This window comes from Pipistrellus kuhlii, unplaced genomic scaffold (assembly GCF_014108245.1).
Source record: "Pipistrellus kuhlii isolate mPipKuh1 unplaced genomic scaffold, mPipKuh1.p scaffold_m20_p_68, whole genome shotgun sequence".
In the NCBI taxonomy this organism is placed as follows: domain Eukaryota; kingdom Metazoa; phylum Chordata; class Mammalia; order Chiroptera; family Vespertilionidae; genus Pipistrellus; species Pipistrellus kuhlii.
Genome location: NW_023425571.1, coordinates 756,211 through 773,075, shown reverse-complemented (window position 1 = coordinate 773,075; position 16,865 = coordinate 756,211). Strand labels below are relative to the sequence as shown.

The 16,865-nt window shown below is 57.9% G+C and overlaps 2 protein-coding genes across 5 annotated transcripts in view; one reads left to right on the top strand and one right to left on the bottom strand.

The window, feature by feature from the left end:
- The window catches only part of NTNG2 (netrin G2), a 41,301-nt gene extending 39,907 nt beyond the window's left edge, over positions 1–1,394 (top strand). For all 4 annotated transcript variants that reach the window (XM_036420389.2, XM_045575191.1, XM_045575192.1 and 1 more), the window contains 2 exons: positions 493–627; positions 1,147–1,394. In XM_036420389.2, coding sequence (XP_036276282.1) covers positions 493–627; positions 1,147–1,373 — 362 coding nt within the window. In that variant the 3' untranslated portion in view covers positions 1,374–1,394. The remainder of the gene's footprint in view (positions 1–492; positions 628–1,146) is intronic.
- Positions 1,395–7,249: 5,855 nt separating this feature from the next.
- SETX (senataxin) overlaps positions 7,250–16,865 on the bottom strand; it is a 43,961-nt gene continuing 34,345 nt past the window's right edge. The window contains exons 18-26 of the mRNA XM_045575190.1: positions 16,008–16,157; positions 15,176–15,283; positions 15,005–15,079; positions 12,753–12,940; positions 12,126–12,218; positions 11,635–11,796; positions 10,712–10,810; positions 9,740–9,827; positions 7,250–8,507 (exon numbers count right to left, since the gene is read on the bottom strand). Coding sequence (XP_045431146.1) covers positions 7,890–8,507; positions 9,740–9,827; positions 10,712–10,810; positions 11,635–11,796; positions 12,126–12,218; positions 12,753–12,940; positions 15,005–15,079; positions 15,176–15,283; positions 16,008–16,157 — 1,581 coding nt within the window. The 3' untranslated portion in view covers positions 7,250–7,889. The remainder of the gene's footprint in view (positions 8,508–9,739; positions 9,828–10,711; positions 10,811–11,634; positions 11,797–12,125; positions 12,219–12,752; positions 12,941–15,004; positions 15,080–15,175; positions 15,284–16,007; positions 16,158–16,865) is intronic.

The following is a 16,865-nucleotide window of genomic DNA, read 5'->3' as shown; positions in this document are numbered from 1 at the left end:
ACACACACCCCCACACACACACCCACACACACACACACTCCCTCACCCCCACCCCCCCACACACACCTACAACAGCCCCCACTCACACACACACATACCACACACACACACACACACACACACACCTACAACAGCCCCCACTCACACACACACATACCACACACACTCACACACACACACACACACACACACACACACACACACACCTACGACAGCCCCCCTCACAGCTCTGGGGAGCCGGAGGGACCGGCCGCTCCAGGCCCAGGTGCGGAGACGGAGACGGAGGCCCAGCGGGAGGGTCTGCCCCAGGGGCCCAGGCCGCACAGCCCGGGCCGGGAGGGAGGAGGCGGGGACGGTGCCAGGGAACAAAGTGGGTCTGGAGGTTTGGACCCGCCGGGCTCACCGCGTGGGGAGCCCACCCGCGTGGGGAGCCCCGTGGGGGGAGTGAGGGCCGGCCCCCGCCGCCCCTGACCGCGCCGCCCCTGGCCCCAGAGTGCAACTGCAACCAGATCGGCGCCGTGCACGACCGGTGCAACGAGACCGGCTTCTGCGAGTGTCGCGAGGGCGCGGCGGGGCCCAAGTGCGACGACTGCCTCCCCACGCACCACTGGCGCCAGGGCTGCTACCGTGAGTGCGGGGGCCGCCGGGGGCGGGGCACCCCGCAAGGGGCGGGGCCTGTGATGGGGCGGGGCCTTGCTGGGGGCGGGGCCAGGTGGGGCCTGTGCCGGGGGAGCGGTCGGTGTCGGTGTCGGTGGGACCCAGGAGCGGAGCGGCGGAGCTGGTTGCTCGGGAAGGAGCTGGAGGCGAACCAGAGCGGGGTGGGTGCATTGTCCGGGGAGGAGGGCGGGGGGGAGGGAGCCGGCCTGGCCGAGCCCCGCCCTTAGTGGAGGGAAGGGGTCGGAGGCGGGCGTTCCGGGGGGCCACAGGAGCAGCACCCGGTGCCCGGAGCGGGGCAGCCACGATCAGAGGCGGGAGGGAGGCGGGGGTCCCGGGGGTCTCCCCTCCGCGCAGGGACGTCCCGCACCCGGGGCGCCCTGAGCCCCCGCAGCCCCGGCGTGCACACCCGGCGCAGGGGCTCCAGCGTGGGCGGTGCGGGGCCCTGAGGGCCGTGAGCCACCGCCCGAGCTAACGCCCCTCCGCCCGCAGCCAACGTGTGCGACGACGACCAGCTGCTCTGCCGGAACGGCGGCACCTGCGTGCAGAACCAGCGCTGCGCCTGCCCGCCCGGCTTCACCGGCCCGCGCTGCGAGCGGCCCCGCTGCGCCCCCGACGGCGGCCTGGACTGCGACCGCGCGCCCGGCGCCGCGCCGCGCCCCGCCACGCTGCTGGGCTGCCTGCTGCTGCCGGCGCTGGCCGCCCGCCTGGGCCGCTGAGCCCGGGCCCGCCCGTCTGGGCCGCTGAGCCCGGGGCCGCCTGGGCCGCTGGGACCGGGCCCGCCCGCCTGGGCCGCTGAGCCCGGGGCCGTCTGGGCCGCGGGACCGGGCCCACCGCCCTGCACCTGCCCCGGGCCGCGGCGGGGAGGGTGCGGCCGGCTGCTCCCAGGTGCTACTCGGCAGCCTCCGCGCCTCCTGCCCGGCCCCGGGCTGCAGCAGGGGGCCCTGTGGGACAGGCCCCAGTGGCCTCCGGTTTGGGTCTTAGTTTTTCTATTTCCGGCCACCCCTTTCCTTTTTTTAATTTTTTTGCTGGCGATGAGACGGGGTGGGAGAAGCGCTGCTCACCGAGCACCCCCAGGTACACACACACTCTGACTGTTGCAGACACCCCTGCGCCTGTCCCTGGCTGACCACCAGCCACGGACCCTCAACTCCAGTTGCCTACAATTCCAGTCGCTGACCTGATTCTCTTTTGTATTCTTTCTTGGTTTTCCTTTGCAACCCACCAGACCCCAGGCTCGGGAGCGGCCTGGTGCGGAGAATCACCGTCTGGGGAGGGAGTTCGGAGGAAGGCTGGAACTTTGTTTTGTAGAGAACTATTTTTGTTTGTAATAACCGTCCCCTATGAGAAGGGACAGGAGCGACGCTGGTCACCATGGGTGGTCATCCTATATAATAAAAGCCTAATATGCTAAGTGTCTGGCCATTCATTCTACTAGTTGCTGTGACACACACTGACCACAAGGGGGCAGGCGCTCCAGTAGGTTAGCTTGCTACTGGGGTCTGGCTGATTGGGAAGGGCGAGACAGGCAGGACACACTCTGGCGCCCTCCCATGGTCCCTCCCCTGCCCAATTGTGTGCCGGTGGTGTCCATGGGCCTGGCCTGCGCCTTCTCAGAATCCAGGACCCCTTGGGATGTCAGAGAGCCGGTTTCAGCCTGATCCCTGCACCCCAGGCCGAGGGACCCCACCAGTGCATGAGTCCTTGCACTGGGCCTCTAGTTGGTGTACATTCTGAGTAATTCTGCTCATTGCTGCCTCTAGAGGCCCCCCTTTTTTATGTGTTCATTTGGGATTTAAAGGGAGCTCATGAGATAGCCTTAAAGCAACTTCCCAGGCCCTTCTGTGGAGGAGGGGCAGCTGCCCGCCGTGGGCGTGGCCAGCAAAGCTCTGACTGACACCCCCCCCCCCCGTTCCCCACACCTGGGGGGTGCCATCCCCTTCCACTAAAGCTAGACTAAACCAGCTTACTGCACTGTGCTCAGCTGTCCGCACGCGCCCGCACGTGGTGGTGATCTGCCGAGACGTCCCAGGTGTGCGGGCCGGCGTTCCAACAGCGGGGCTTCCAGGCTCCAAGCCTCATGCCCTGTGTCAAAAGTGTGTGTGCACCCACTGTGGGCTAGTGTCCCGGGTGCACACACAGTCTCGGGTGGGCACAGGAGGGATGGCCAAGGGGGCGGGGGCAGTGCAGGGGTTGGAAGGGGAAGCGCTGAAGGATGAGGCCTTTGCTAGGACGGCGCCTGTGTGATCCAGTGCTGCATAGGGCAGGGCCTGTCTGGTGCCTCATGGGATGTTTGCAGCATCCTGGCCTTGAGCCTTTGGCCACCAGCAGCTCCTCCTCCCCATGTGATAGCCAAAAAGGAGTTGAACACTGGGAGCAAACTTGCCCCAGGTTTAGAACCACTGAGCGAGGCAGAAAGAGTATCATACCCATTTTACAGAAGGGGAAGTGGAGGCTAGGAGGGGACCAAACTCACCTGAAGTCCCACTTGGTAAGAAGCAGGGGCAGGAGTTGACTCAGGACAGCCTGACTCCAGAGCCCAGAGTCTAACTCAGACCAGTGCCCCAGACAGGGCACCCCCAGGGCTGGACCTAATGGCTCCTGCCCCCCCCCCCCCCTCGCTGCAGTGAGCGCCCTGGGGAGCTGGCTCCATCAGAATGGCTTTGCTGCCAGGGGAAATGCCTTCCTCCCCTCATCCCCAATAGGCAGACCCAGCTCCTGCCTCCTGCCATGCCGTCCATTGGGGCGGTTTCTGGGGTCCGGGGGCTGTTGTTCGCACTCTCAGCAGGCCGGCCAGGTCGGAGCAGCAGGGATGACGGGGGACGGGGGGCCCCACGCCATGCCTGCACCCGTCCTGGTCTCAGCAGGTCCCAGCACTTCGGCTTTGGGATGGGCCGACCCTCCCACCCCCATGCCCCTGGGACTCCCAGCATGACTCGGGCCAGAAGAGTTAAGGGCAAAGGGCCCGGAAGAAAAGCTGTACTTGCTAATTTTTCCTTTTTAAAACACAAATCACGGCTGTAGGGAAGTTATAGAGGCGAGATGATCATTTTTAAATGAAAATCGCCCCCGATCCTCCATCCCGAGCTCATAACTGTTCCTGCTTCTGATGTATGTCTCCAGCTTCTCCATAAAGCACGCGGCGCAGACCGCCCACGTGCTGAGCCCCCTGGCAGCTCTGTGCAGAGGGGCCATTCTCGTGCCAGGGCTGTGCCGGGCGCTGAGCAGGCTCCATGCTCAGCCTGTGGGCTGAGAACCCGGCTCCCTGTCCTGGCCGGCAGCTGAGGCTCCACCCAAAGGCCGCCCGGCGACCCGGGCAGGAAGGAGCACGGGTGGGACTCAGGACGCCCACACACGTCAGGGAAGCCACAGCAGCACCCCGCACCCTGCCAGGGGCCGGAGCCCCACTGCTGCCTGTCGCCACCCTTTCCCCGGGCCTGCCTCCAGCTGGCAGCCTGGCCTGCCCGTGCCCGCCCGTGCCCACCCCTGCCTGTCCAGCATCCCCCATGCCACCAACTAGACGTAGGGGTGTCGAACTCAACCAGAGAAGGGGCCAAAATCTAAAATCCAGCCTAAATCGCGGGCCAAATGGTTTACTGAACAGTCATAAACTGTCATTGTGATGGAAACGCAGCAGAGTGCAGTGATGACAGCGTTGCGGGCCACATTGCAAGGCCTGGCGGGACGGATTTGGCCCGCGGGCCTTGTGTTTGACACATGTGCTCTACACCATTCGACTAGGTGGGGCGGGGAGGGGCGTGGAGTGGCTGTTCCCATCAGTAACGTCCAGTTCCCATGCTGGTGTCCAGTCTGCTGGTGGCTCCACGGCCGGCCTCTCACTTCCATTGGCCTCACCTCTAACGGAGGCTTTATGGCACCGAAGGGGTGAGAGCTGCGGAGTGCGCGTTGGTCAGCGGCCCGAGAATCACCTGGACACATTGGCCCCAGGTCACCTTAATGCACTGGCTGCACTCACTCACTCAGACATTCCAGGCCGGAGCCCGGGAGCGGAGGCTTCAAAAGCTCCCTGGTGACACCACAGTGCCCGTGGCTGAGCACCGGGCTAATGACTGTCCACAGCCGTGCTGCTGGGGACGGGCTGCGGGAAGGCCCAGTGCTCCCACACCCGGCCGCCGCGGCCATCTACGCCCGTGTCTGGACCGATGTCCTGTGCAGGAGGACGCTCGGGCACTCAGAAATCCCACGTGCAGAACTGCCGCCCTCTGCCACACAGCACGGATGTCTATTTGAGCTGGGCTGTTTCCGCTTCCTCCGTTTATTCCACTAACGGCGAATGCAGGGCGATACCAGGAGCAGGGGCTGCACCTGCGCTGGGCAGGAGGGCTGTAAAACCACCGCTCCAGTGTGACAAGTCCTCCGACGCCACGGTCCTCGCAGGGCACCCACCCTCACTGACGCCCAGAACGCCCAGACACGTGACCCCGCCCTGGGAAGCTGTGCCCGCGGCTGGCTGCTCGCTCCCCTGGGCCAGTGTCTCTGAGGCCGAGGGCACGTTCCTCCCAACAGCCGAAGTCTGACTCCATCCCTGAAGTTCCCGCTTTCATCAAGCTGGGTCCACTCCTGTGCCCGTCAGCAAGTGCCCTGACCTGGCACCAGGGGCCATGCCCGTGCACGTGTCCCTGCCCAATGGGAGCGTGCCTTCCTGCGGGGGCCGCGCACTCACTGCCTTGCAAACAATTCCAGAGAGCTGGGAAGCCGGAGAGGAGGGGCTGGAGGACACGCTGAATAAAACAGACCTGCCACGTAACCTGGCATAAAACAATGCCAAAAGCAGCCTGGGCAGGTCGGCCAGGCGGCACGCTGCACCTTCATTTAGTAACAGAGAACTCCTAGCCCACGCCAGCTGTGTTTCCACTTTTTAATTCTGCTATTTTCTCTTAAAACGTAGGCTTTAACAAGGATGACAGGCCTGAAGTTTGCCAAATCCCACCTGGGAATTCAGAGCATAGAAAAAGTCAAAGCTCCAGCAAAAATATAATGTGCACAACTCACTTTAGAAAATAGTTTAGGTACATTTTGGTTATAAAACTCATTTACAGATTATTCACATGTATTTATCAAAACTCTCCTGCTGATACATGAGGACATGTAACTAAACAAGCTGTGCACAGGAAACCCAGGCAGGTCACATGGAAAACAAGGTCAACGGGATACATTCATGACGGATCTGGGAGGAAAGTAGGCACTCCCTGCGACGCCCCGGCTGGACGGTGCAGGCAGCCCCTCCACCACGTGCGCTTGGCGCCACGCGCCACCCTGGCAGCCACGGCGAGAAGCCACATGCACACGTGGGACGCTCTATGCAAATGCTTTTACCGACCGAGCCATCGAGGGTTCCAAAGGCAAGGGCAGTGCCATGTGCCCTGCCGGGAGAGCTGCCGGCACAGGCTCACTCTTGGGAAGGATGATGCGGTCTCCCCCTACAGCACGCACCATCACACCAGGGGGGCCAACACGTGAGAACAGGCTCCAACTTCACTGAAAGGACACTGCGGAGCATGGCAGCCGCCTGCTGCAGTCGCGGGTGACCACCTCACCATCCTGTCTGCCCACTGCTAGCCTGCAGAGCGTTAGACTCTGGACTGTTGTCACTCTCCGAGAATCTGCTGAGCGGAGCGTTTTACCCCGAGAGGAGAGAAACTGAAAGTAACGCTGCCCCTCCCTGCACCTTCCCCCGCGGCCCAGCCAGGCCGCTCTCCCCGCCGGGACTGTCCCGCGCCGGCGAGGAGCAGGCAGTGAACAAGTAGACTGTTTAAACTCGTGGCAGCCACACGCTGCTTTCTAAGGACCTCATAGGAGTCCATGCGGCATAGGAGTAGCTTCTGACTAACAGAGCCCTTTCTGCTTAAAGCAGAGGCCCAGAAACCTCTAATGCGCTCCCCTCAGGGCTTGTTTTCCTAGCCCGCCCCCAGTGGCTGCAGCCCGCGGTGGGGGAAGGGCTGCGCTCCTGTCTGAGACCCCAGTGGCTCTGTACGTGTTTGGGAAAGTGGTCTCAGGAGCGGCACCCTCCTTCCCCGTCTGACCCCCTGCACTCCCCGACAGCAGCAGCTCCTCACCGGGCGCCCGCACCCCACCACCACGGAGTGTGCCGCCTTCCTGCTTCTCAACTCCCAGTCCCCACGCCCTCCCCTAGCCTCTGAAAGGTTTCATTCCTGCCAAAGGTCAGGTGTCCACACTGAAGGCACACACTTTGGATACAGCCCGATGGTGACATCCGCAAAGAAGGAAACACCCGTCCAGCAGCTGCCGAGTGTGTCCATTTCTCCGGGACACCTGCATTACCCCGGCCTGCCTCGTGGCTCCCACGCTGCCGGAATCTCCCTCCCCCCCCAACCCCCTTCGCTGCCCCTCCGCCCCGATGTGTAACATGGAGCTTTCCAGGTTCCACCTAAACTGGTCACTCAGCTGGGCCCTGGCAGCCTGCCAGCTCTCTCAGGGCTGAGAGGGCCGGGAGCTGCCCAGCACCAGCCTCGCCCTGGCCCAGCCCTAAACTGGGAACTCCCCGTTACAGGAGCTCACAACATGCTGGTGTCTGAACGCTCACTCAAGGCTCATTTCACGGCAGTCCTCTGTGTCAGCAAGGAGGAGGATTTCTGTTAGAGCTGTGTGCCTATGCAAAGGCCGCTGAATCCCTCAGACACGTCCTGTCTGTGCCAACGGGCCTAGCCTAGAAACGTCCATCAGAACCTGACCTAACAGATCCCTGCTTCCCAGTGCCCTGCCCTCACTCTGTAAACAGAACCAGACACACTGGCCAGCAGTGCCTGCCTGCCCCAGGCCCGCCTGTGGCACCTGCAGCAGAGGGCTCAGCCCGCCTCTGCCCTCCTCCTCTGTCACAGTGTGCCCTGGCGGAAGGACTCACTGTAAGCAGGGAGAAGAGTGGTCTGCTAGATTAAATCTTAAAAGGATTCTGCTCTCTGCTGTACAAATATACACTTCAGCTTTTACAATACCCACTCCAGTCTGACCCAGCCTTTTATGGAAGAACAAGAGGTCAACGTTGCAAGCTGCACCTCAGGGCATTGTCCTAGCACATCGCCCTCTGGAGTTCTGGCAGTGGACAAAAAGCCCTGAGGATGAGCAACAGGCTCAGGTTCAGTTCCATTTCCCATGTCCCCCCACGGCACCCGCACTCCTCCGAGAAAAAGCAGCTGTAGCTGACGGTCCCCGTAGCCGCCTGCGGGTTGTGTGCGGCTGACCGCGCCCCTGGCTCACTAGAGCCTCCTTCTCTTCCAACCACTGTCGTCCGCTTGGGTCCGCCCATCGTCCCAGCTGGAGCTCCTCTTGGGGCGATGGCTCCCGGGGCTGAGCAGCTCCTGGTCCCTGTCCCTGGAGGCCCTGCTCTCTCTCTGGCGGCTCTGACGCCCTTTCTGGTCGCTTTTACTGGTGGAGTCAACGCTGGCGGCAGGAGGGTCGCCTGGCCCGTGCGGGAAGCTGGGCTCTGCGGAGGGGGCGGGGGAGGCTGCTCCCGGCTGCTGGGGGCTCCAGGGCTCCAGGCTCCGCAGGGAGTTCGCTGAGGCTTCCATCCTCCTGAACAGCCGTGGGTCCCGAGGCTGGTCCTTGGCAGGAGGCCGCTCAGGGTCCTTTCCAGCAGCGGAGACAGCAGCCTCCCTGGGGTCCAGGGGTGCGGGGTTCGGGGCGTTGTCCAGGCTGCTGTCCTGGGGGCTGCTGCCCTCGGGGGCTGCCGAGGGAGGGTAGGTCAGACTCCGCTGCAGCACCGACTTGAGCTTTAGGGTCTTGGTGACGTCATGCTTATAGCTCTTGTCGGAGGTCCTGATGATGGCACCCCGCCGCTGTGCGTCCTGGATCAGGTGGTTCCAATGATGATTGTCCTTAAAACCAAGAGAAAGGCGGGCAGTCAGACCCACAAACACGCACACTCTGGGGAGCAGCAGGCCCAGCTTCGCTTATGAACAAAGAAGCAGACCTTCAGGAACAGATTCTCCAGCCAGTACATGGCCCCATGCCCCTTAGAGAGGCCACCCTGCAGAACCCACCCCCCTGCAGCCAGGCTGCACCTGGACGGCAGCCCCGAGGAGCTGTTTAAACGAAGACTACTTAAAACCAAGTGCAGGAGGCCTGCAGAGCACCAGCACCTTCACAGGCTCCGCAGGCGCCGTGACCAGCGACCAGCGTGCAGGCACTGCAGACAGGGCACTTACTTCGCTTTCACCCCAGGAAGCGCCCTGGCCACTGGTCTGGCCCTGCCAGCCTTGCGCAAGGTACTGACACCTGGAACTGGTACTGACACCTGGCTTCCAAAAGGCCAACTTCTGAGGGCCTGTCACTGCTCAGACAAGCACCGAGCTCCCACCAAATTCTCAGGGGCCTCCCAAACCCCAAAGGGCAAAACCCCTTCATTCAAGATTGAGTGTCAGGCCTTTAGCAACACTTAAGCTTAAGAACAGGAGGTGCAGAGCTTTAAAAAATCCTTTTAAGGGTACAACACAGTCGTTGAAGATCGGTGAACAGTTCAATGAGAAAGACTATACTTGAGCGCCCTCTGGTGGTACTAACCAAAATGGGGAAATCTCGCCTAAGAGAACTTAGAAAAATTAAGAAAACTGAAAGCCACCCCCACTGAGACGAGGAGCAAACACAAGCTTTGGCTGACAGTGCTGGCACCGAGGAGGCTGCCATCTGTCCACCAAACGGGTCTGCTGGCCGCCACCTCTAGAGCCTGCAGGCCGCGGGTGTGCCACAGCAGCTCTGGCGCGCCTGGCTGTGGTGTCCAGCGGGGCCGGCACAGCCACACTGACAATAGCTAGCACTTCACGATAGAGAGTCACACATCCCTACCCGCCCTGTGATGCAGGCACACTTTTTAGAGGTCACCTTGAGAGGACACTTGCTACCTGGCCTCCGGCTGAGGCAGGTGAGTAGCTCCATGTAAAGCTCCAGGGAGAAGCTGCTGGGGACACACAGCTCCGGAAAGAGGCTTGTTCTCTCCTGCCGCCATGTGCCCCTAAGCCCTTCCATGCTGACGGAGAATCAGAACTACCCATCGACCACCCCCAGGTCAGTGACACCAGACAGACTCGGGGCTCTGTCACCCCGGACCTACCATCAGCGTCCGCAGGTGCCCGAGGATAAAGAGGCTGTACTTGGCTCGAGTGATGGCGACGTTCAACCTCTGCAGACTGGCCAGGAACCTAAGCGATCAGAAAACAGTTACTTCTTTCTGTGGAGACTCAGAGTTTCTCGTGGGCTCTGACTTTTAAAGTCACAGTCCTTTCTCACTCGTCCTCCACCGCAGGGCCCCTGGCACAGAAGCAATCCCCCTTAAAAAAAGGGAACAAAACTCCCCGTGCTTCCCTCAAAGGGGGCATCTGTCCATCTTCCCATCTTGACTTAAATGAGATGCTGAAAATTTTAACAGTGTGATTTTTAAGCCTTAAAGACGTCCTAAACAGATGATATTAGGTTGATTATTCTTAAATAAGTGTATTTGAGATTACGAAAATACGGGGGAACTAGGGCAGAAGCACACAAACATGAGACAAATCTAACAGCAGGCCAGAAAGACCTGGGAAATGACAGAACTGCTTGCTACACGGTGAAGCTGAGATGTCAGGGTAGCTGGGAAAGAAGAGGCTGTTTACAAAATGGTCCAGAGGTAACCAGCCTCTCCGTGTGGATATGCAGGTACCTCTGGGGCGGAGAGAAATTAAGGTGCGTTTCCTTAAGAACAAGGAAACACTTACAATCTGCAAAGTCCATCTGCTGGTTATGAGAAGAGAAAACTCTGAGCCCGAGGCCTAGGAGAGTTTCCTGACACCCACCACAGTGCCCGAGCTTCTCTGGGAAGTCCCGGACCGCAGCTGGGGCTAACAGACTCGGCCGAAGCAGGGAACACAGAGCGAGGAGGAAAAACCACGTTATGACACATCCCGGGAGAAGAGCAGACCCTGCAGGACACACTGACCCAATGACTATTTCACTCTGATTAAACAGAACAACAGATTCACTCTGCCATGGTTAATTAGCACACAAGGTATCAGAGGAGAAAGTGCAACAGGAGAGCCATTTCACTCACCCGATGGAGCCCTGCATGGCGTTGGCTCTGACACATGTGACAATGACGCAGTCTTTCTGGCGGCCCTGGAATGCATCCACAGTATCCACCTCTGCCAGCCTGTTGGCGGAAGAGGTTTGTAAGAAGAGAGGATTAGTAAACGGACACAGCCACAGAGCACTGCTCCTCAGAAGCCTTTCCATGGGGCTGTCCTATAGACATGTGCTTCACGTGTACAGAACTTACATCGGAAAGCACACGGTCCTCAACCGTCTTCAAGCCCATTCGCTGTGGGGTGCAGCCATCACCACTAATTCCACCGCATTGCCATGGCCCGAGGGAGAGCCCCTGTCTTGATTTCCCCTCCCCCACAGGCCCTGGCTCCACGACCTGCTGTCCATCTCTGACTCCAACACCGACATTTCCTGTCAGTGGATCGCCATGCGTGGCCTCCCCTGTGCCGCAGCATGCCAGCGCGTCCTTCCTCTTACGACTGCCTGTCTGACTGACCGTACAGGTGGACCGACATCTATTCCCCATCGACAACCTGCCCCGAGTTCTGTGTGGGGAAGTATTTGATTACTAACTCCATCTCTTTATTTTTTCTAGCATCAATGTCAGCAGTTTGTGTGTTTCAAGGGTAAGGCACATTTGAGTTAATGGTTTCCAATGTTAAGTCTTTAGTTTTACTGCGGAGGTGAAAGGAGACAGGAACATGACAATGTGACCTGCACCGGGTCAGTCAGGACTTGGACCGGCCGTCTGGAACTACAGGGAAAGGCCGAGAGCCCGATGGTAGGAGGCTGTCCACAGGACTGCCAGTGCGCCCACCCGACCCAGTGTCCTGTGCTGGCCCGGCTGCCGCCCCACACGCTTCCTTTCCGTGCAGCCCCTCCTTCCAGCAAACAGGAGCTGGAAAAGTCTGCACAAACTGGATGCCTCACCCTTTTTCTTCAAACTCTTTGTCCAGCTCCTTCTGAATCATCACCTTCTGAGCCTTATAATGGGTGATGATGCCAATGGTTCGGCAACGGACATCCCTTTTATCTTTGAGAAGTTTAACCAATTCTATCACCACTTTGATTTCTTGAAGATTTACATATGAGCTAAAGAAGAGGGGAAAAAGAGCACATCAAAACTAACAGCAGCGAAAAAACCACAACAAAAACCTAACAGCAGCCCAGCCACTAACTGAAGCGCCACGTGGCTGCCACAGCTGCCGGAGGCAGGCAGGTCACTCCCCGCGCAGTGACTCCGGGGCTGACACTGCCCCTCAGCCCTGCCGCCTGAGCCACACAACACTAACGGCCAGGGAAGCAAACCTGGCTAACTAGAAATGATCGTGCACAACATCAGTGTTTTAAATATAAACACGAACAAAAATAGTGCGACAATGCTGAGACCGCCCTGGGGGGTGGCTAAGGGGAGAACATACTCATTTTCCCGTCGTTCCGAGCCGTCTCTGACATCAAACACGAGGTAGGGCTGGAACGGCCATTTTGATAGACACCGGGTGCTCTCGGTCCCTCTACGAGAAAGCAGCCCCGTTCGGAGCAGTCAGGTTACAGGAAGCGCTTTACTATCAGTACCATTTCCCCTGCTCGGAGGAGGCTGGGAAGCGAGGGCACAGGAAGGACCTTCAAATGCAGTGTGCTCTGTGAAAGGCACACGATACATCTTACCGTATTTCTAGTCTAGTGCTAGGGAGGATGAGCTGTGTAACTAAACACAGCCATTACAACTGGCAAGTTACTCATGACACACCACGTAAAGAAAGAAAGCAATTTAATTCTATGTTGGATCCAGTAGGGTTTTTTTAGTTAAAAAAATTAAAAAATATGTGAATAGTACCCAGACCAGAAGACACACCAAAATGGCAGCAGTAACCATTTCTGGGTAGTGTAAATAAACCTCAGTGGTTTTCCCTTTTTGCTTATCTGCGACTTTTGTAATTAGGGAATATTACTGAACCTTGGATGTATACTTTTTATGACAAGACTTAAGAACACAGTAAACTGCTCTTCAGTCCTGCAGCCAAACCGGCTCGGCAGGAGCGGCCCACCTGTTGGTCTTCAGGCTCTTGTTGTAGATGTAGTTGGAGGGGAAGAGACAGATGTCGGGGTGCATCCTGTACTGCACGGTCAACTGCAGCACGGGCAGCCTGGCGCTCACGTGGTGCTCCACGTTCTCCTCCAGCAGCTTGCAGAAGCGGGCCATCATGGACTGCTCGTAGCCGAACTCCTGCGCCGTCTGCAGGAGAGAAGGAGCAGTCACCTGGTTATCAGACTGCTCCGCTGTGCGGGTCCCAGTTAGAAAGTCACTGAGCTGAGGTACTTGGCAAGGTTCGGGCCATTACCAACACCAGTCAGAGACAGGCGTGTTTTTGTTAATCCTCAACCGAGAATATTTTTTCCACTGATTTTGAGAGAGAGTGGAAGAGAGGATGGGAGAGCCAGAGAGAGACATCAATGTGAGAGAGACACATCGATTGGTTGCCTTCTGCATACTACCTGTCCAAGGCAGGGGATTAAGCCTGCAACTGAGGTGCATGCTCTTGACCGGAATCAAACCCACCACCCTTCAGTTCACAGGTCAATGCTCTATCAACTGAGCCAAACCGGCCAGAGAGAGAAAGATGTTTCTGACCTTGACCTTGAGAAGCCATGGAGGTTGGCCATGTGGAAGCGCTCACACTGCCATGAAAGGACATGACCTTGTGAATGACCACACTGAAGCTGCTCTGATGCTAACAGACCCAGTGATGAAAAAAGCAAAAACTGTAACACAGGTTTTAACCGTTACTTCTGTGCCAGGCCCTCAACAAACAGAAATATTCCTTGTCACTGTAAACAAGCCCTTCTAAAGACTGATCGCTTGGACTGTCCTCCCTCATATATGCAGCCATCTCCGCCGTCCAGAGCCAGCCTCACAGAACTTACACCTGTGAGGGAAGCTGACCACTGACTGGGGTGATCTCACACCCCCAGTAAGGCAGGCACCTCAGGTTATCGTGGCTGTACTTTGGGATATACTTTTCAATGTGGCCATCAGACCAAGACTTGAAAAGCATTTTGCCAAATGATCTAGAAGCAAAAGTGTGCTCTGACAAACACACTAGGAGGGCAACTGTTCCTGAGCGGTGGTGTGGACAGGGGCATTGCAGCTGTACGTGCAAAGCTTGGACATACCTGCTTCACAAACTGGAGAGTGGAGAAAAAGACATTACTTCTAAATAATAGTTTGTATAGGTGAATTTAAGTAGGATTTTGTAACTAAATAAATATTAGTAATCATTCGACAATTCCATTTACATCCCCAAAAGTTTAATTCAAATTAGCTGAAACCTCATTTTAAACATTCTCTTGGAGGGGAGGGGACTTATATGAAGCGACACACCTACTTCCAGGAAACAGCTGAGCCTGCCCCAGAAATCCACATCCATGTGCACACTCTGACCCGGAAGGACACTCCTGGGTGGCAATCAACCAACCGGCACAGGATTCTGCACTTTAGACAAGGCCAAGCCCTACACATGTCCACACGTGCACACACCTGACAGCCACCGGACACGCCATCCTTCGGGGACTTTCGTGTCTGTCCCCGCTAGGACGCAAGCTCACGAGGGCAGGGCGGCTTCCATAAGTGAAGGCTGAACAAGGTGCGTCCGTGAGCACACAAATGCCATTTCAAACACTCCCTTACCTGGTTCAGTATTGTCCTTGGAAATAGGTGGAGGAAATGAGCTTGGTACTTATTTTCTGAACTTTCCTCAATAAGCCTGTATTATTTTTGCAATTAAAAAAAAACCCAAATGGGTTTTCCTCACTTTTATTTTTCATCCATCACCAGGCAGGCAGCAAACTGAGGCCATCAACAGCCCTTTTCGTTACCTGCTGCGGCTCTTCGCCAAACGGACCCGCACCACTTTGAAATACGTGATTTAAATTCCAAATCAGGGTCCAGCCCTCAGATAACCCCGAACACCCACTAAGTCTCCCGGACAGAGCACAGTCGCCCTCCCGTCACCTTCCGCCCCGCGGTGAGGCCACGGGCACTTGGACTACAGGGCACAGAACTAAAGCTGCACATGTACTCTGTATCTGTGTAAGGTCTCCCCAGGTGTGCACGTATGTAAACAAAGCAGGAGGTGGGTTCTTTCCCTCGCTGGAAGTTGTTTTGGTTTCATTATTAAAATAAGTCAGACAAGCCTTTAGAGCAGTTGTGCTCTGCGTGTCTCAGAGAAGCCCAGCGCTCATGGAGCGGGCTCTCTGGCCTCTGGCGCAGCTCCTTCACACACAAACACAGCACAATTACCAAGAAGGGGGAACTGTTAGATACTTGAAGACTCAAATGGTGGTTCTCTTTTTCCAGCCATTCCGACAGCTTTCCCTGCAAATGAGAGACGATGGTCCAGCAAAGACCCTCCTGCCCCTCCGCCCGCCCCCAAAAGCCCGTCCACTGTAAAGCGGGGAACGGGGGACTCACCAAGGAGATGACGGTGGGGGGCAGCTGCTTCGGGTCCCCGACGAGGATGAGCTTGTTGCAGCGATGGATGAGGGGGGTGAGGGTCTCCACTTCACAAGCCTGCCCGGCCTGCGAGCAAAGCGCGGGAGAGACCAGCTCAGTCACCTTTCCATTCACCCACATGCAGTTTACTGCACAACAGCTTTACCCAGCCAGAAAGAACCACACTTTTTCCCTATGCACTGAACACCAACACAATAAAAACACTCAATGAAGACCACACGTGGATGCTGAAGTCAGGATCCACTCAGGTGCCACAGACACCTGGGAGCCAGCCACGAGCCAGCAGGCCACGGACTGCCCAGGTTTGGGTCCTCTGTTCCTGCCGGAGCTGCAAGTCTGTGACTCCCCCCTCCCCCCGCCTTCTCCTGGTCCTCAGCAGCCCGCATGCGCCTTCTCACTGGGGACTAGAGACCTGTGGCCTCCGGACCCATTCCGTGTCTCATTCCCACCCCTCTGTCCTCTGGCTCTACCTCTGATACAGAGCAGGGACCTAACAAATGCTCAGCGAATGAACGAGGAAAACACGGGCTCAGAGCTGTCCAGTCACATTTAAAATGCTGCCAAAGGCAGCCTGGCTGTTCCGAGCAGCTCAGACAGGCCCTGGGAGGGTCTGGGAGGCAGTGTCCAACCCCATCACTGGGAGTGCCCGGGGAGGGCAGCCCGTGTCACCGCGAAGGACTAGGTAACGGCAGGTGCACTCTGGTGCGCAGTCACCGTGTCCAGCCTCAGCAGCCCTGTTCGTCTCCGCCGCGGCAAGCACTAGTCCACGCTGCAGCGGCCGCTCACTGACCTCGTCCACGATGACACAGCTGAAGGGGACTCCTCCTTGCCCCCGGAAAGCGGACTCGAGCAGTAAGCCGCCGCTCGTGCTCAGGGTGCAGCAGATGATGTGGGACTCCAAGATGATGATGCTCTGGGTTTTCTGTGGGCGCCCTTGAACCTGAGACGACGACAAAGGTTCGTTACCCTTCAGTTGTCTGTGAATTCTAGGCCACGGCAGGCGACTTTCCTACAAAGCACCATCTTTACTATGTGACAGAATAACATTTAGCAAATGTCAGGGGAGAACTACCATCTAGAAAAACAGCAGAAACTTCAGATCAAAGACACACGGGCTGTGGCAGAGCAGGCAGTCTGATGACACCGCACTGCACAGCCAGCACACTCAGCAGAGTCGGTCAGCCTGTGTCTGCTGACCCCATGACCCAGGCTGTGAGCTTGGGCAGGGGTGGCACGGTGGGCCCAGGGCTCAGCACCCACTGCTCTCAGCCAGCAGCAAGGAACCAGCAGCATGACAGCCACAGAGAAGGCTGGCGATACATTCAGAAGAGAAGTCCCTCAGAAGCACGGCTAGCCTCGCTGGTGGGTATCCGCCCTCTCCCTGGCCCCACGGGAACCCTGTGCTATTGGACAGGCAACACGGAGCTGCCAGGCCCTGCGCTGGGCTCAGACACGCGTAGTTTTCTTTCTTCTAAACAGGAAAACACCACACCTCCCCTTTATTCATACGATCAGGCCAGTGACAGCTGGTGCTGCAGTTCGGGGGGAAGCGGAGTAGAGGCCCCGACAAGAGGCTTTACTACTTACCCACACCTAGAAAAGGAAAGCTAGTCTATAATCACTTCTTCCTTAGAAATCTCAGGAGTGA